Consider the following 20685-nt stretch of genomic DNA (forward strand, 5'->3'; position numbering starts at 1 on the left):
GTGATCTTAACTCACCTGTCCATCGTCTGCTGTGTACCTTGTGTCAGAGGTGGATTTGGAGGCCTTCTTCCTGTTTTACACGTCAACAAATGAATGAATGAATAATCAAGTTAATAAATTAAAATGATAATGTGAAATGACGGTCTTAGAAAGATTCTCACCTGAACCACATGACGACAGAGAGACGGAGTATGAGAATCTGTGATTCCTACAGCTGAAGTCATAACTGAGGTCTGTTTCTCTAAAGGTTCAACAAAAAGGTGGATGATATGACACATGTTATCATATAGTGGAGCTTGAAATGAAATATCCTTGTATTTGAATCTCACATTTTTTTCCTGTACTTGTTGACTTTCTCTCAGATATGTGATTCTCAGGGTGGAGTGACTCACTCTATCCCCATAGTACTCTGAATGACCACCATTCTCAGGTTTCACACCAGACCATCTATAGGACCATGATGCTTTTATGACTGCATGACCTCTGGGATATGTGTTAGAACAGGACAGGTCCACTGTTGACCCCTTCACGGTACAGATAATCTGAGTAGTGTAAGTCACACTCCAGCCATCCTGCCCCAGTATCACTGCAACACAATCACACATCAAAAGCATATTAAATTAGGCACAAACCTATTAGCTCACACAGAAACAGTTTGTCAACACTTTGTTACCGTAGTTTCTGAGTTCAGTGTGAATAACAACCATGGAGAAGCATCAGGAGAAGTATTGTTGTCGCTACCTTCTTGCCCTTTGTGCTTTTGTCTGTTCCCAATAATGTTCGTACCATGTTTTGTTCCGCTACCACGTTGTTGTCATGTTGTGTTGCCATGTGTTGCTGCCTTGCTATGTTGTTGTCTTAGGCATCGCTTTATATAGTGTTGTGTTGTCTCTCTTGTTGTGATGTGTGTTTTGTCATATATTTATTTATATATATATAAATCCCAGCCCCGAGGCCTTTTGGTAGGCCGTCCTTGTAAATAAGAATTTGTTCTTAATAGACTTGCTTAGTTAAATAAAATAAACAAAATAAATTACTCTGAAGCAGTTTGTTATACAGTTGCTGAGAGACGTGTGTAAACCACAGGCCTATGTATCTATTCCTGCTGTTCTCAAGCCAGTTGCTGCGTCTCCCTCCCTGCAGTCATAGAAACATAAAGATAGACAACAAACACACTTTATAACTGGTGAATAACTACACCTGACAGTCTAATTAAGCAGGAAAAATAACTTATCAAATCAGATGTGTAGCACTGTAAGTAAAGTGTTTCTCTGTCGATTGTTTTGAACCTGTTTTATTCTCATGACTATAACACTGATGGTACTTCACATGACCTGCATACTCTGGGTCCTGGCTTAGATCTGTAGTAACTCCAGACTCCCATTTGTTGAACCAGGATACTTCTGTGACATTATTCCAGCTGGGATGTCTATACGTGCAGGTAATGTCCACTGTTGACCCCTTCAAGGCACAGATATCCTCTTGGTGTAAGTCACATTCAAACAGCTCTGACCATAAACACCTGAAACTAAATGTATCTGATCAAATCCTCAAATGATAATGAGACTATTTTCAAGTGTTTTAGACGTATTAGACTGATTCATTTAAAATGAATAAAATATATAAACCCACACAGTGCATTCGGAAAGTATTCAGAACCCTTGACTTTTTCCACATTTTGTTACGTTACAGCCTTATTCTAAAACAAATTCCAAAATTATAATTCTAAAACGGTATAACATGATTACATACCATCAGCCATTGTCTACCTTGTATATTATACTGCATCATTTCTACTAGTGTTACTATCCAAGAGTGCACAGATGTGTCTGTTTTTCCCCACATGTTCTACTATTGGTCCACAGCTCTTAATGATTGATACTTAAGATGATTATTATAGGTGAGTCAAGACTCACACACTGTAGGAGAAAATCCTCATGGTCTTTTACAGCTCAGGAGTAACTGTCTGTAGAGTAACGCCAGACCACTAGAGTATTACAGGAGTATTGTTGGGAAGTAGGGTCATGGAAGCTGTACCCCCATTCCGCATACTGTGTTTTAAATCTGAACTTGTACTCAGCTGAATCTCTCTCTCTCTCAGGTCTGTGATTCTCAGGGTGCAGTCTTTCTCTTTAGTCCCAAGGTACTCAGCACGACCTGCATTCTCTGGCACCGAGCTCAGTTTATTAGGTGCCTCATTAAATTTCTCTTGGATATACCAGTTTGGTTCTGAGACTACATGCTAACTTGGATGTTGATATGTGCAGGGCAGTTCCACTGTTGAGCCCTTCATAGCACAGATACTCTGATGGGTGTAAGTCACGTTGAAACAGTTCTGACCCAGAACACCTAAAACAGTAGTAGGACCAATCATTTACTCAATTAGTTTCTTCTATAATTATTGTACTCAACAAAAACATAAATGCAACAATGTGTACGATTTTACTGAGTTACAGTTCATATAAAAAAATATGTCAATTGAAATGAATGAATTAGACCCTAATCTATGGATTTCACATGACTGGGAATACAGATACAATTGAAGTCAGAAGTTTACATACACTTAGGTTGGAGTCAATAAACTTGTTTTTCAACCACTCCACAAATTTCTTGTAAACAAACTAGTTTTGGCAAATCGGTTAGGACATCTACTTTGTGCATGATACAAGTCATTTTTCCAACAATTGTTTACAGACAGATTATGTCACTGTATCACAATTCCAGTGGGTCAGAAGTTTACATACACTAAGTTGACTGTGCCTTTAAACAGCTTGGAAAATTCCAGAAAATGATTTAATGGCGTTAGAAGCTTCTGATAGGCTAATTGACATCATTTGAGTCAATTGGAGGTGTACCTGTGGATGTATTTCAAGGCCTACCTTTGAACTCAGTGCCTCTTTGCTTGACATCATATGAAAATCAAAATAAATCAGCCAATACCTTAGAAAAAAATTGTAGACCTCCACAAGTCCGGTTCATCCTTGGGAGCAATTTCCAAACGGCTGAAAGTACCACGTTCATCTGTACAAACAATAGTACGCAAGTATTAACACCATGGGACCATGCAGCCGTCATACCACTCAGGAAGGAGACACGTTCTGTCTCCTAGAGATGAATGTACTTTGGTTCGAAAAGTGAAAATCAATCCCAGAACAACAGAAAAGGACCTTGTGAAGATGCTGGAGGAAACAGGAACAAATTGAGTCCTATATCGACATAACCTGAAAGGCACCTCAGCAAGGAAGAAGCCACTGCTCCAAAACCGCCATAAAAATGCCAGACTACGGTTTGCAACATTTTACATTTACATTTTAGTCATTTAGCAGACGCTCTTATCCAGAGCGACTTACAGTAGTGTCTGCACATGGGGACAAAGATCGTACTTTTTGGAGAATTGTCCTCCGGTCTGATGAAACAAAAATGGAACTGTTTTGCCATAATGACAATCATTATGTTTGGAGGAAAAATGGGGAGGCTTGCAAGCCGAAGAACACCATCCCAACCGTGAAGTACGGCGGTGGCAGCATCATGTTTTGGGGGTGCTTTACTGCAGGAGGGACTGGTGCATGTCACAAAATAGATGAGGAAAGGAAAATTATGTGGATATCTTGAAGCAACATCTCAAGACATCAGTCAGGAAGTTAAAGCTTGGTGAAGTTAAAGCTTGGTCGCAAATGGGTCTTCCAAATGGACAATGTCCCCAAGCATACTTCTGAAGTTGTGGCAAAATGGCTTAAGGACAACAAAGTCAAGGTATTGGAGTGGCCATCTCAAAGCCCTGACCTCAATCCTATAGAAAATGTGTGGGCAGAACTGAAAAAGGAATGTGCCAAAATTCACCCAACTTATTGTGGGAAGCTTGTGGAAGGCTACCAGAAACGTTTGACTCAAGTTAAACAATTTAAAGGCAATCCTACCAAATACTAATTGAGTGTATGTAAACTTCTGACCCACTGGGTATGTGATGAAATAAATAAAAGCTGAAATAGCCCTTGCTGTCTCTGCCTTGCCGGTTCCCCTCTTTCCACTGGGATTCTCTGCCTCTAACCCTATTACAGGGGCTGAGTCACTGACTTACTGGTGTTCTTCCATGCCGTCCATGGGAGGGGTGTGTCACTTGAGTGGGTTGAGTCACTGACGTGGTCTTCCTGTCTGGGTTGGCGCCCCCCCTTGGGTTGTGCCATGGCGGAGATTTTTGTGGGCTATACTCGGCCTTGTCTTCGGACGGTAAGTTGGTGGTTGTAGACATCCCTCTACTGGTGTCGGGGCTGTGCTTTGGCAAAGTGGGTGGGGTTATATCCTGCCTGTTTGGCCCTGTCCGGGGGTATCATCGGATGGGGCCACAGTGTCTTCTGATCCCTCCTGTCTCAGCCTCCAGTATTTATGCTGCAGTAGTTTATGTGCCGGGGGGCTAGGGTCAGTCTGTTTCATCTGGAGTATTCTCTTGTCTTATCCGGTGTCCTGTGTGAATTTAAATATGCTCTCTCTAATTCTCTCTTTCTCTCTTTCTTTCTCTCGGAGGACCTGAGCCCTAGGACCATGCCTCGGGACTACCTGGCATGATGACTCCTTGCTGTCCCCAGTCCACCTGGCCATGCTGCTGCTCCAGTTTCAACTGTTCTGCCTGCGGCTACGGAACCCTGACCTGTTCACCGGACGTGCTTGTTGCACCCTCGACAACTACAATTATTATTATTTGACCATGCTGGTTATTTATGAACATTTTAACATCTTGACCCATGTTCTGTTATAATATCCACCCGGCACAGCCAGAAGAGGACTGGCCACCTCTCATAGCCTGGTTCCTCTCTAGGTTTCTTCCTAGGTTTTTGGCCTTTCTAGGGAGTTTTTCCTAGGGAGTTTTTCCTAGCCACCGTGCCTCTTTCACATGCATTGCTTGCTGTTTGGGGTTTTAGGCTGGGTTTCTGTACAGCACTTTGAGATTTCAGCTGATATACGAAGGGCTATATAAATAAATTTGATTTGAAATAAATCACTACTATTATTCTGACATTTCACATTCTTAAAATAAAGTGGTGATCCTAACTGACCTAAGACAGGGAATTTTTACTAGGATTAAATGACAGGAATTGTGAAAAACGGAGTTTAAATGTATTTGGCGAAGGTGGATGTAAACATCCGACTTCAACTGTTATGCATCTGTTGGTCACAGATACCTTAAAAAAACGGTAGTCAGTATATGGTGTGACCACCATTTGCCTCATGCAGTGCGACATAGGATAAAGGATTTAATGTATTTTTCAATACATGTGTCGTGGAAATTACTACCAAGGACTCAGTCAAACTTAAATGCATCATTCTTTATTATCAGCAAGCTGGAGAGGTTGCAACAAACTTAATGCACCATAGTACACATCGGTCGGGAGCTCTTTCGGGGCAGTCCCGTTAGTTCTCTTATATACTGCTTACACAGACAAGTTATATTTGAATGATTTACATTATTCATCATTAACGTTTGGTTCCTGCATGTAACTTATAGAACATATTCTGGAAGTTCTGTCAAAATGTCTGAGGGGGTCATGACCGTCTCCCCCTCACATCTCTACCCAGCACCTACAGGAACCAATGATTGTATGAGACAAGATGTACAATTCAAAGCTCTCTCTTCAGACAACATTTACATCACATGAATATACACCTACTATTGGTGAAACATTTTATTATACATTATTTAATGGATAATAGGAGTTAATGAAATAAGATACAGCTCTGAACACCCCCACCCCATCACACACAGCACTCCTACCCCAAGACGCTTGATACATATGGATCCAGAGCTGCATATTATGCTACACAGGTTACCATGGCAATCAAATTTAGTAAACTGTTAGAGAATGGGAGACATGACTCTTTACAATATGTTTTCTATTTAAACTTTATTTAGGGATCTGGAACCAGTGCCAGAGAGGAGGGAGATGAAAGAAAACATGTTTGAGCTTTCTGGTGTTTTTTCAGGGACCCTGAATGACCAAATCTCTTTCCACATAGACATGAGTAAGATTTCTCTCCTGTGTGTATGCGTTGGTGTGCAGTCAGGGTTCCTGAACGATTGAAGCTCTTCCCACACTGATCACAACTATAAGGCTTCTCTCCTGTGTGTATGCGTTGGTGTCTAGTCAGGTGTCCTGATTGATTGAAGCTCTTCCCACACTGATCACAGCTATAAGGCTTCTCTCCTGTGTGTATGCGTTGGTGTGTAGTCATGGCACCTGAGTGATTGAAGCTCTTCCCACACTGATCACAGCTATAAGGCTTCTCTCCTGTGTGTATGCGTTGGTGTAGAATCATGGATCCTGAGTCACTGAAACTCTTCCCACACTGATCACAGCTAAAAGGCTTCTCTCCTGTGTGTCTGCGTTGGTGTCTAGTCAGGTCTCCTGAGTGATTGAAGCTCTTCCCACACTGATCACAGCTATAAGGCTTCTCTCCTGTGTGTATGCGTTGGTGTGTAGTCATGGCTCCTGATTGATTGAAGCTCTTCCCACATTGATCACACCTAAAAGGCTTTTCTCCTGTGTGTATGCATTGGTGTGTAGTCAGGGCTCCTGATTGATTGAAGCTCTTCCCACACTGAACACAGCTATAAGGCTTCTCTCCTGTGTGTATGCGTTGGTGTGTAGCCAGGTATCCAGATTGAGCAAAGCTCTTCCCACACTGATCACAGCTATAAGGCTTCTCTCCTGTGTGTATGCGTTGGTGTCTAGTCAGGGTTCCTGAATGATTGAAGCTCTTCCCACACTGATCACAGCTATAAGGCTTCTCTCCTGTGTGTATGCATTGGTGTATAGTCAGGGTTCCTGAATGATTGAAGCTCTTCCCACACTGATCACAGCTATAAGGTTTCTCTCCTGTGTGTATTCGTTGGTGTTTAGTCAGGGCTCCTGAGTGATTGAAGCTCTTCCCACACTGATCACAGCTATAAGGCTTCTCTCCTGTGTGTATGCGTTGGTGTATAGTCAGGGTTCCTGAATGATTGAAGCTCTTCCCACACTGATCACAGGTATAAGGCTTCTCTCCTGTGTGTATGTGTTGGTGTGTAGTCAGGTCTCCTGAGTGATTGAAGCTCTTCCCACAATGATCACAGCTATAAGGCTTCTCTCCTGTGTGTATGCGTTGGTGTGCAATCAGATTGGAATCTCGAACAAAACTCTTTCCACAATGATCACAGCTATAAGGCTTCTCTCCTGTGTGTATGCGTTGGTGTGTAGTCAGGGCTCCTGATTGATTGAAGCTCTTCCCACACTGAACACAGCTATAAGGCTTCTCTCCTGTGTGAATGCGTTGGTGTGTAGCCAGGTATCCAGATTGAGTGAAGCTCTTCCCACACTGATCACAGCTATAAGACTTCTCTCCTGTGTGAATGCGTTGGTGTCTACTCAGGGTTCCTGATTGATTGAAGCTCTTCCCACATTGATCACAGCTAAAAGGCTTCTCTCCTGTGTGTATGCATTGGTGTGTAGTCAGGGCTCCTGATTGATTGAAGCTCTTCCCACACTGAACACAGCTATAAGGCTTCTCTCCTGTGTGTATGCGTTGGTGTGTAGCCAGGTATCCAGATTGAGCAAAGCTCTTCCCACACTGATCACAGCTATAAGGCTTCTCTCCTGTGTGTATGCGTTGGTGTCTAGTCAGGGTTCCTGAATGATTGAAGCTCTTCCCACACTGATCACAGCTATAAGGCTTCTCTCCTGTGTGTATGCATTGGTGTATAGTCAGGGTTCCTGAATGATTGAAGCTCTTCCCACACTGATCACAGCTATAAGGTTTCTCTCCTGTGTGTATTCGTTGGTGTTTAGTCAGGGTTCCTGAATGATTGAAGCTCTTCCCACACTGATCACAGCTATAAGATTTCTCTCCTGTGTGTATTCGTTGGTGTTTAGTCAGGGTTCCTGAATGATTGAAGCTCTTCCCACACTGATCACAGGTATAAGGCTTCTCTCCTGTGTGTATGTGTTTGTGTGTAATCAGGTCTCCTGATCGCCTGAAGCTCTTCCCACACTGATCACAACTATAAGGCTTCTCTCCTGTGTGTATGCGTTGGTGTGTAATCATGGATCTTGAGTCACTGAAACTCTTCCCACACTGATCACAGCTATAAGGCTTCTCTCCTGTGTGTATGCGTTGGTGTGTAATCATGGATCTTGAGTCACTGAAACTCTTCCCACACTGATCACAGCTATAAGGCTTCTCTCCTGTGTGTATGCGTTGGTGTGTAGTCAGGTGTCCTAACTTATTGAAGCTCTTCCCACACTGAACACAGCTATAAGGCTTCTCTCCTGTGTGTTTGTGTTTAGTCTGGGCTCCTGACTGATTGAAGTATTTCCCACAATCAAAGCAGGTATAAGGTCCCTCCCCTGAATGAATTCTCTGATGATATTTTAAGGTTCTAGATGCATGCTCTAGAGTGTGAGTTTGCTCATGAATTGTCAAGTCTTGTTTAGCCAAACTCTTCCCACAGTCAGAGCAGCAGTGGTGAGGTTTCATCCCTATACCTCTATGCTGGTGTTTCTTGAGGTGTTCTGATCTGGAGAGACTCTTCTCTTTCTTGTCAGCATCATGATGTTGTTGAGGCTCCCCAGATAATAAGCCCCTCCCACTAAGAGAGCAACGATTAGGGATGTCCCCTGTGAAACAAAGACATTGAACACTTAGGTTTTGCGAACATGGGTCCATAAACAGATGGGTCCTTCCATGAAATTAAGGCCTTTTATGAAATCAAACGTGCTCTTCATGAACGAAAGTTAAAATTAGGTGAAATCAAACGTTTTTTGGGGGGACCAAGTTACACTTCTCAAAATTGGATGGAACTACCAAATATTTTCATCAATAAAATTAAACAATTAATTGTTACAGAAGCAGACTAATCCACACACCATGGTTCTTACTTAATGAAATCATATCTCCATGTTCCTCTTCTCCTCTCTCTGTTCCACTCGGCCCCGGTGTTTTCCTGCAGTCGACCAGAACCAGCAGTAAAGTACGGTGAGGCGGTGGACCTGGGGACTCCTGGAGTGTGGAGGAGGACGGACTAGCTTTGTCCTGTTGGCCACAAGAAGTTTACAGTTGATCATTAAACCAAATATTGTATTAATTCAGTCTAATCCTCTGATTTGGGTGCATCCCTCGAATATCTCCTTTTACCTGAAATGTTCAATCGTTCACTACAACCCACAAATCTAAGAGCATTGGATCGGTGGGCATTGGCTAGTTTCCACCATATTTGTTATACCAGTCATTTCCTATCAAACAATGCAAGAGGGATAACTGGGCCCAAAATCTGGCTTCTGGCTTATTTGATCATATATACATTTTCGTAACGAGTTGGTTGTTACTAGTGTATTGGTAAAAGTAGGACACGTGACATCCCGGCAACTTCGAGGAAAAAAACACTTTGAATGGAAGTAGTACCTGGTCGTCACTAGTTACCACAAACAAAGCCATAAACCACATCCATTTCTACAACTGATCTTTTTAAACGAGATTTTAACCCTAACCTTGAAAACACAAACTTTATGCCTAACCCTAAATAAATAAAAATACGATATAAATGTTCGACATTGTGGCAACTAGTGAAAACACGCATATCTGCCATCTCATTGGCTATAATGGTCCCACCTGATCTTGCCTCTTCCCGATTACCTTCCAGCTGCGTTTCAAACTCAACAACCATCGGTCCTAAACCCTCAGCCCTTGAATTGCGTTTTACATCCGAGTGTACCTTAAAATGTCCCTTGCCCAAGCGAGGGAGAGTAAAGATCGGAGGCAACGTCCTTGGTGGAAATCTTGAAGTTTAACTTAAAAACAACCAACCTAAAGCTATCAATGTACCTAGTAAGCTAACGTATCTAGCTAGCATCGTGGAAATATTGGTCCAATAATATTTCTCAGATACCGGAACATTAAATTTATATAGACTATTACAAAGCCAAGCTGGTCCAAGGATCATCTGGCTTCGCCAGTCTCAGCACACTCCTTTTATACAGTTTCACCATTACATAGTCACTCCTCTTTAGGCAAAATGCCCTTTGACATTTCGCCACCATTATCTTTTTGTCTCACTTCTGACTTATTTACACCCATCTTAGATTATATTGGTGGCATCACCATAGTACTATTACAAAAGAAAATATATATATATATATATATATATATATATATATATATATATATATATATATATATATATATACAGTTGAAGTCAGAAGTTTACATACATTTAGGTTGGAGTAATTAAAACTAGTTTATAAACCACTCTACAAATTTCTTGTTAACAAACTATAGTTTTGGCAAGTCAGTTAGGACATCTACTTTGTGCATGACACAAGTAATTTTTTCAACAATTGTTTACAGACAGATTATTTCACTGTATCACAACTTCAGTGGGTCAGAAGTTTACATACACCAAGTTGACTGTGCCTTTAAACAGCTTGGAAAATTCCAGAAAATGATGTCATGGCTTTAGAAGCTTCTGATAGGCAAATTGACATCATTTGAGTCAATTGGAGGTGTACCTGTGGATGTATTTCAAGGCCTACCTTCAAACCCAGTGCCTCTTTGCTTGACATTATGGGAAAATCAAAATAAATCAGTCAAGACCTCAGAAAAAGATGTAAACCTCCACAAGTCTGGTTCATCCTTGTGAGCAATTTCCAAACGCCTGAGGGTACCACGTTCATCTGTACAAACAATTGTATGCAAGTATAAACACCATGGGACCACGCAGCCATCATACAGCTCAGGAAGGAGACGCGTTCTGTCTCTAAGAGATGTACATACTTTGGTGCAAAAAGTGCAAATCAATCCCAGAACAACAGCAAAGGACTGGAGGAAACAGTTACAAAAGTATCTATATCCACAGTAAAACAAGTCTTATATCGACATAACCTTAAAGGCCGCTCAGCAAGGAAGAAGCCACTGCTCCAAAACCGCCATAAAAAAGTCAGACTACGGTTTGCAACGGCACATGGGGACAAAGATCGTAATTTTTGGAGAAATGTCCTCTGGTCTGATGAAACAAAAATAGAACTGTTTGGCCAAAATGACCATCGTTATGTTTGGAGGAAAAAGGGAAACGCTTGCAAGACGAAGAACCCCATCCCAACCGTCAAGCACGGGGGTGGCAGCATCATGTTGTGGGGGTGCTTTGCTGCAGGAGGGACTGGTGCATGTAACAAAATAGATGGCATCATGAGGAAAGGAAAATTATGTGGATATATTGAAGCAACATCTTAAGACATCAGTCAGGAAGTTAAAGCTTGGTCGCAAATGGGTCTTCCAAATGGACAATGACCCCAAGCATACTTCCAAAGTTGTGGCAAAATGGCTTCAGCACAACCAAGTCAAGGTATTGGAGTGGCCATCACAAAGCCCTGACCTCAATCCTATAGAAAATAAGTGGGCAGAACTGAAAATGTGTGTGCGAGCAAGGAGGCCTACAAACCTGACTCAGTTAGACCAGCTCTGTCAGGAGGAATGGGCCAAAATTCACCCAACTTATTGTGGGAAGCTTGTGGAAGGCTACCTGAAACGTCTGACCCAAGTTAAACAATTTAAAGGCAATGATTCCAAATTCTAATTGAGTGTGTGTAAACTTCTGACCCGTTGGGAATGTGATAAAAGAAATAAAAGCTGAAATAAATCATTCTCTCTACTATTATTCTGACATTTCACATTCTTAAAATAAAGTGGTGATCTTAACTGACCTAAGACAGGGAATTTTTACTAGGTTTAAATGTCAGGAATTGTGAAAAACGGAGTTTAAATGTATTTGGCTAAGGTGGATGTAAACTTCCGACATCAACTGTACCTCCCTAATACAGGTACATGTCTAGTGGTTCCTATAAATGATTAACTAATGTGCATGTCCAATAGCCTTCAGAAGACCAGGCGTGACCCAGAATGGTTAAGTCTGTATTGACTGCTTGCACATACACATTGGTTCTGCTTACACATATACTAATGGTAAACTCCATATCGATTCTGCTGACTACTTCTAAGAAAACAGTATAGGTACTGGAAAATCCCCAACACTAGCGCTCCTGTCAGGTAGCTAGCTACAGTTACCCATAGCTGGCTAGCTAGTTTTATAGTTTGGTCATTTATTCCAATACATTTCGGAATTGCACTCCTCACTTCAAAACTAAGCCAATTTGCAAGCTAGCTTCATATTTTTACTGAGATACCGAAAATGCAGGGTGTTGATTAAATGTGACACTTAGCGGCCACCAGAGTTTGACATGTGACTACAGTTTGCAATGAATTGTGGGTCATACCAACCCCGTAAGTGACCAAAGTTGTTCAATCGCTCCTTCAAGCTAAATCCAGGGCCAACGTTAGGGAATTGGAAAAAGCCGGGAAAAGATGGAGGCGAGTGCAGACGAGATTTCAGCTTGCTCCGAGTAACCTTAACTTTTATCCCTCGCAAACTTACTTAAATGTAACGGAACTTGGCTTATAGTAAACATAATAGAGAACAACGCTTAGTTGACCGCTAATTTGATCTGGAAATTTGAGAAATGGAAGGAAAAAATGTGCGAAAGAGCAAAGGGAGGAGAAGGCAGTTGCTAGCTGAGCACTCATACACTGGAGAAAAACTGCCACCTGACTCCTCAGGAGAAGAAATGGAGGATGCTGGACATTCGGTTGATTCTGAAAATGCAGTCAATAGTCCTGCACCCAAAAAGACACACAAAGAATTGTCTTTGCGAGAACTACAGGTCAACATAATCGATGCTGTCTCTGCAAAGATAAACGAAAGAGCTGATGGTCTGGAGAAAATGATACGCGAAAACCTCTCTGAATCATACATACAAGAGTATCGAAGAGCTTAAACTTGCAAACAATGCTACGTCTGAGAAACGCACTGCTCAGGAGAAGACCATCGCAGACATGCAAGAGCGCTTATCGGAAGCAGAGCGATACTGGAGAAGGTGGGGGCTACGGCTTAACAGTGTCCCGGAGGACCAGGATGAGAATGTGAAGCGCTTAGTAAGAGACATCTGTAACCGTGTGGCACCGGACTTCCCCGATGGATATGGGTGTGGATGTCGCTCATCGTATTGGGAAGAAACAAGATGCCATCGTCAGCCGCTCGATCATCATCCAGTTTGCTTTTCGCACAGCGAGAGATGCAGTTTGGAAGAAAGCAAAGGAAAGTGCCTTTCTGAAAGAGATAACTTAGATTCAGGGAGGACTTGACTGCAGCAGACAAGGCAGCAAAGGCAAAATGGTGGCCTCTTGTACAACAGGTCCGAAATCAAGGAAAAGGTGGATACTACAGGGGAATCAGAGCCTTTTTCGCCAACGGAAAATAAATACGACCGAGGTGATTTGTTCTGTCGGTAGGTTTACAAGGTAGCTCCTTCCCCACTGCAAACTGAACGTTTTAGTTTTGAAATATGGTGTTACTGTTTTACAAGTTAAGACTTCTGTTAATACATATATGAAGCAACTTTTTATAGAGGGTAAAGTTGAGATTGTATAGGATTTTTTTTTCTATTCTATAGATATGGACTTGAAGTTTATGTCAATCAATGCCAGTGAATACGAAACCTGTTGAAGAGAAAAGCTTTTTTTTGTTTTGTAAGGACTGCAACGCAGATTTACATTTACATTTTACATTTGAGTCATTTAGCAGACGCTCTTATCCAGAGCGATTTACAGTAGTGAATGCATACATTTCAAACATTTTTTTTCTGTGCTGGCCCCCCGTGGGACTCGAACCCACAACCCTGGCATTGCAAACACCATGCTCTACCAACTGAGCTACAGGGAAGGCAGATCTTGTATTCGTTCAAGAAACACATTCATGCAAAGAGGACTAGAAATATTGGAAAAATCAGTGGGGCAGTGTCATTTTTTGGCCCACGGGACAAATCATTCAGCTGGGGTTGCAATTTTAGCACACAATTTCAAAGGGAAATTTTTGTTTACTCAAATGGACTCCAATGGACATTGGCTAGTAGCGGTCATCAACCATATGGACAGATTATTTGTGTTGTGTAATGTATATGGATACTGTCCTAGTCCTCCAAATAACTAACTTCTACAGGAAATTGAAGACATTCTTAAAAGTCTTTTGAGAAAATATCCATCCAGTTAGATTATATTTGAAGATTTTAATATGGTTTATTCTAATGAGACTGATAGATTGCCTCATAGGCCTAACATTGGTGTGAACAAGTTGGTGAATTTCTGCCAAAGCCTGGACTTAACCTCTCTGGCGCATGTGGGACGAATTCGTCCCACCTACGTAACAGCCACTTCAATCCAGTGGCGCGATTTTTGAATCGTTTGAAATACTATTACTTCAATTTCTCAAACATATGACTATTTTACAGCTATTTAAAGACAAGAATCTCGTTAATCTAACCACACTGTCCGATTTCAAAAAGGCTTTACAACGAAAGCAAAACATTAGATTATGTCAGGAGAGTGCCCAGCCAGAAATAATCAGACACCCATTTTTCAAGCTAGCATATCATGTCACATAAACCCAAACCACAGCTAAATGCAGCACTAACCTTTTATGATCTTCATCAGATGACACACCTAGGACATTATGTTATACAATACATGCATGTCTGTTCAATCAAGTTCATATTTATATCAAAAACCAGCTTTTTACATAAGCATGTGACGTTCAGAAAAAGCATACCCCCGCAAACTTCCGGGGAATTTACTAACAGTTTGCTAAATTACTCACGATAAACGTTCACAAAAAGCATAACAATTATTTTAAGAATTATACATACATTACTCCTCTATGCACTCGACATGTCCACATTTTGCAATATTCTAAGTACATAGCCCAGCCATCACGGGCTAGCTATTTAGACACCCGGCAAGATTAGCCTTCATCAAAATCACATTTCCTATAAGAAAAATGTTATTACCTTTCTTGTTCTTCGTCAGAATGCACTCCCAGGACTTCTACTTCAATAACAAATGTAGGTTTGGTCCCAAATAATCCATCGTTATGTTCCATCAACTACGTTTTGTTCATGAGTTCTAGACACTATCAGAATACTAAATCACGGTCACGAGCATGGCGCATGGCGTGACAAAAAAATTCTAAATATTCCATTACCGTACTTCGAAGCATGTCAACCGCTGTTTAAAATCAATTTTTATGCCATTTATCTCGTAGAAAAGCGATAATATTCCGACCGGGAATCTGCAATGAGCCTAAACAGCCGACTGAAATTTCTCCACGGGGGCCAATTGCGCACGCGCCTCATTGCATTGACACCTAATGGGACACTTGGAAAAGGCGATAATCTGTTTCAGCCAGAGGCCGCCTCGTCATCGTTCAGGTTTTTCCCAGGTTACTCTTCAATAAACAGATGCAAGACGCACGACTCCTTGTCAGACAGGCCACTTCCTGCATGAAACCTTGTCAGGTTTTTGACTGCCATAGGAGTTCTGTTATACTCACAGACACCAGTTTTAGAAACTTTAGGGTGTTTTCTATCCAAACCTGAACAATAACATGCATATTCTAGCTTCTGAGTTGGTGTAGGAGGCAGTTAAAAATGGGCACATATTTTTTCCAAAATTCTCAATACTGCCCCCTAGCCCAAACAGGTTAATTGACATATGGAGAGTAAAAACCCCTGGAAAGATACAATACACATGGAGTAATAGAGATCGTTCTTTACAATCAAGAATTGATTTGTGGGTGATAACCTCTAGTCTTGTAGAGGTAAAAATACTGCCTGCAGTCCTGACGGATCATAAAGTCATATGGTTGACTGTAAGAATGTGCAGCAATGATGGTAAGAAATACTCTGGTGGTTTTTGGAAATTAAATAACTCATTGTTATTGCATGATGATTTAAAAAATGTGATTAAGAATCTAATTTCGGTTTACTGGAGTTTAGCTACATCTAATGCAGAATATGGGAAATATTGGGAACTGCAGAAATTTAAAATCCACTCAGCCTGTATTACTTATGGAAAATGACTTGCTTTAAGAAGGAGATGTGAGGTAGCTGAACTCTCTAAAACAATTGCCGATATCACAGAGATTGAGCATCTTGATCTTAATGAGAAAAATAAATTGAATGATTTACAGAATCAACTAGATACATTGTATGAGGAAAAGGCTAGAGGAGCTTTCATAAGATCTAGAAAACAATGGCTTGAAAAAGGTGAAAAGAACAGTAGATACTTTTTTAATTTGGAAAAGAGGAGAGGGGAACTCAACACACTTCGGAAACTTAAGATTAATGGGGTTACCACTGAGGATAGAGAGTTGTTATAAGACTTTACCACTAGGTTTTATGAGAATCTTTACTCCTTAGATAACAATTTGAGTGACTCTAAGGATCTCCTTGATTCTATAGAGAATGTTAATTCGGTTAGTGAAGAACTGATAAGAGAATTATCTAATAAAGGTAAATGAATCAATAAACCATGATGAATTATTAGTCATACAGCATGGTTAATGAATAATCAATGTAATGATCAATGTAGGGATCGATTGGTCTGATTAGTTCCGGAAAGTCCAGGAACCACTGGAGAGGGAAAGAAATGTGTGAATGCAATTAGTATAGAGAGCTAGAGAAGCAGATGATCAAGGGAGTAAAACTTCAGAGAGTTCCTAACCTTGAAGCAAAGGAACAGGCTGAGCCAGAAGGAGATAAACAGTGTGAGAAGTTTATGTTGGTTGCAGGTCACCAACAGATTGTGTGTAAATGCATGTGCGTAAGTAAGCAAGAACTATATAATGACTGTTTTGTTATCCTGACGGCAGAACGTTCTCTGAATAAAGCTACAGAAACCTTTTGCAGAAAGCTGAGTCCTTGCCTAATTATTTTAACCCATTGTCTTACAAACCTTGGGCATTAGTCAAGGCGAATTGATTATTATCATCAAGATATACAATTCTTATAACAAGAACTCAATCAGTCTTGTTGCCAAGATCTATCCATTATGGACATCCAGTACGGGGTTGCTCAGTTAAAAAATAAAAAATCTCCAGGTTGTGATGGATTAACCTCTGAATTTTACAAAATATTCTCTGAAGAAATAGCACCTTTTTTACTTGAAACCTTTAAGGAGGCTATAAAGAAGGGAGAACTACCTGCCTCTCTGAAGCAAGGGGTTATTACTCTTATACCTAAACCACACTAGGATCTCCTAAGTACTGATAATTGGCGTCCAATCACACTTCTAAATAACAACTACAAAATTATAGCCTTAATCTTTGCAAAAAGGTTAAAGTCTTGCTTAAATGATCTGATTGATGAATGTCAATCAGGGTTTATGAAAGGGCACCATATATCTAATAATCTGAGGCTGGTGTTAGACTTGGTTGAGTAATGTGATCTATTAGATGACTTCCCTGTTATCCTATTTTTGGATTTTCAGAAAGCATTTGATACAGTAAGTCACAATTTTATCTTTGATTGTCTTAAGCATTTAACATTTGGTCGTTTTTTGTTGTTGATGCTATTAGAACTCTGTATAATTGTGGCAATAGCTGTATCAAACTCTGTCATGGAACATCCTCGAGGTTTAACATTTACAAAGGAATACGACAAGGTTGTCCAATTTCACCTTTTTTTATTTTTGTTAGTATCTCAAATGTTATGCTCATTAGTTCATAAAAGTCAATTTGAAGGCATTACATTCCAGGCCAGAGAGATCAAGATATCCCAACTGGCGGATGACACCTCACTTTTTTTGAAAAATGTGTCTCAAGCTAGATTAGCATTGGATATCATGAAGCAGTTCTCCAAAATCTCAGGTTTTGCATTAAATCTTTCCAAATGTGAGAAAAGAAGCTGTCAATCCAGCAGATTGTAACATCTCTGAAAAAGATACTGTTTCCTACCTTGGTGTAAAGATCACCAAAAATCTTAAGGCTATGAATGATCTTAATTTGAACCCTGTAACTGAATCTGTCAAAAAAAATGTATCCTCATGGTTAGGGAGGGATTTAAGTCTTCAAGGAAGTGTGCTTTTATCCAAAGCTGAGGGGCTATCTTTTTTTTCTATTGATATTCCCAAATCCACTTGCTGTACCTTAGATAGGCTTTTGTACAACTTCATATGGAAAAACAAGCCACATAAGATAAAAAGAGTTGTTATCACCAACAGGGTGTGTGATGGCGGTCTAAATGTCTTAGATTTCACTCTCTTCAATCAGATATCAAAGGTTAACTGGATTAAAAGATACATAAAAAATCCTCAGTTTCTGGAATATTATACCTCATTTTGTTTTCCAGAAGCTCGGAGAGCTTAATTGTTTACTACAATGTCCATATATTGTGGGTAAACTTCCTGTGAAACTGGCAGATTTTCACAAGCAGACTTTAATGTGCTGGGCTTTGTTGTATGAACACAACTTTTCACCTCATAAATGTTTTATATGGAACAATGGGTTGATATTACATAGAAACAAGATGTTATTTAACCTCTTGGGGCTATGTGGGACGCAAGCGTGCCACCCGTGGTGCACCCTATCAACAACAGGTGTAATATCAAGAGCGGCAAATTTGAAACCAATCAAATGTCAAAATTCAAATTTTTCAAACATACAACTATCTTACACCCTTTGAAAGATAAACATCTCCCTAAAGGGAGTGCTCCTATCCGCAGCTTGTTACCTGTAAAAAAGACAACTGTCCACAGAAGCAATCAATCAATCAGATTCCAAACCCTCCACCATGGCCAAGACCAAAGAGCTCTCCAAGGATGTCAGGGACAAGATTGTAGACCTACACAAGGCTGGAATGGGCTACAAGACCATCGCCAAGCAGCTTGGTGAGAAGGTGACAACAGTTGGTGCGATTATTCGCAAATGGAAGAAACACAAAAGAACTGTCAATCTCCCTCGGCCTGGGGCTCCATGCAAGATCTCACCTCGTGGAGTTGCAATGATCATGAGAACGGTGAGGAATCAGCCCAGAACAACACGGGAGGATCTTGTCAATGATCAAGGCAGCTGGGAGCATAGTCACCAAGAAAACAATTGGTAACACACTATGCCGTGAAGGACTGAAATCCTGCAGCGCCCGCAAGGTCCCCCTGCTCAAGAAAGCACATATACATGCCCGTCTGAAGTTTGCCAATGAACATCTGAATGATTCAGAGGACAACTGGTGAAAGTGTTGTGGTCAGATGAGACCAAAATGGAGCTCTTTGGCATCAACTCAACTCGCCGTGTTTGGAGGAGGAATGCTGCCTATGACCCCAAGAACACCATCTCCACCGTCAAACATGGAGGTGGAAACATTATGCTTTGGGGGTGTTTTTCTGCAGACCTTAATCCCGTAGAAAATCTGTGGAGGGAGCTGAAGGTTCGAGTTGCCAAACGTCAGCCACGAAACCTTAATGACTTGGAGAAGATCTGCAAAGAGTGGGACAAAATCCCTCCTTAGATGTGTGCAAACCTGGTGGCCAACTACAAGAAACGTCTGACCTCTGATTGCCAACAAGGGTTTTGCCACCAAGTACTAAGTCATGTTTTGCAGAGGGGTCAAATACTTATTTCCCTCATTAAAATGCAAATCATTTTATAACATTTTTGACATGCGTTTTTATGGATTTTTTTGTTGTTATTCGGTCTCTCACTGTTCAAATAAACCTACCATTAAAATTATAGACTGATCATTTCTTTGTAAGTGGGCAAACGTACAAAATCAGCAGGGGATCAAATACTTTTTCCCCCCACTGTATATACTTGATGTTACCAGTGAATGCAGTTTTTGTGAACTAGAAACGGAATCTATTGAACACTTATTCTGTAATTGTTTATATAGTGAAGTGTTCTGGACTGATGTAAAAATACATCTTGGCCTCAAATTGCATACAAGTTTGACATATTATTTTACTACAATGATTCCACACTTGAACGTAAGTATGTCATAAATCTCTTTATTTTATTAGGAAAATATTTCATACACAAATCAAAATTTATGAAGAAAAAGCCCCTTTAATTTTTTTATCTGATTAGGAAAACTATTTAGTCTTTAAAACGTATACAAAACAAAATGTCCAAAAAATGTCTGTATTTGATTTGATATAATGTGGAATGTTTTTTTTTTTTTTTTTCTAATTTCTTTGGAATCCCTCTGGCTGTTATGTTTTGCATGTTACTGTTATAAAAAAAAAAGAAGAAAAAAAAAAAGTTTGGGAATTGGACCTCCCTTAAGATGGCAATCAAACTGCATCCGGTTTCGACGGGGATACCCCCGAGGGAAAAACAACGTGTTTGGACTGCAGGCATTTATTTTCTTTGTTAGAACGGCCACTTGAATATCTGGTAAAATAATGGCTAATACGTAAGAAATCAGTGAACAAGCTGGGAGCAGGTCTCAAACCCTCGACCTTCTAGCCCGAAGTCCAGCGCGATAATACCGCAAAAGCATGCTCGAGCGGCAGAGTCGATATCCGCCGTTATAACCCAGGGTCGTTACAATACAAATGATATAGTTGTAGGCTACTTTTTTTTATTTAAATGTAACCTTTATTTAACTAGGCAAGCCCGATATAGAAAAAACATTTATTTAGAATGACGGCTTATGAACAATGGATTAACTACCTTGTTCAGGGCCAGAACGACAGATGTTGAGCTGACAAGGTTAACATCTGTCGTGGATTCGGGTTACTGGCCCAACGCTCTAACCACTAGGCTACCTTCCGCCCCAAACAGAA

The 20685-nt window shown here is 40.7% G+C and overlaps 1 protein-coding gene across 5 annotated transcripts in view; it reads right to left on the bottom strand.

Moving 5' to 3' along the window:
- Positions 1-5306: 5306 nt before the first annotated feature.
- The window catches only part of LOC115177737 (zinc finger protein 271-like), a 95254-nt gene continuing 79875 nt past the window's right edge, over positions 5307-20685 (bottom strand). For 3 of the 5 annotated variants that reach the window (XM_029738683.1, XM_029738684.1, XM_029738685.1), the window contains exon 3: positions 5307-8645. In XM_029738683.1, the coding sequence (XP_029594543.1) occupies positions 5902-8645 (2744 nt within the window). In that variant the 3' untranslated portion in view covers positions 5307-5901. Of the gene's footprint in view, positions 8646-8894; positions 9061-20685 lie in introns of all 5 variants that reach the window. The other 2 variants (XM_029738681.1, XM_029738682.1) reach the window with 2 other exon arrangements.

This window comes from Salmo trutta, chromosome 38 (assembly GCF_901001165.1).
Source record: "Salmo trutta chromosome 38, fSalTru1.1, whole genome shotgun sequence".
In the NCBI taxonomy this organism is placed as follows: domain Eukaryota; kingdom Metazoa; phylum Chordata; class Actinopteri; order Salmoniformes; family Salmonidae; genus Salmo; species Salmo trutta.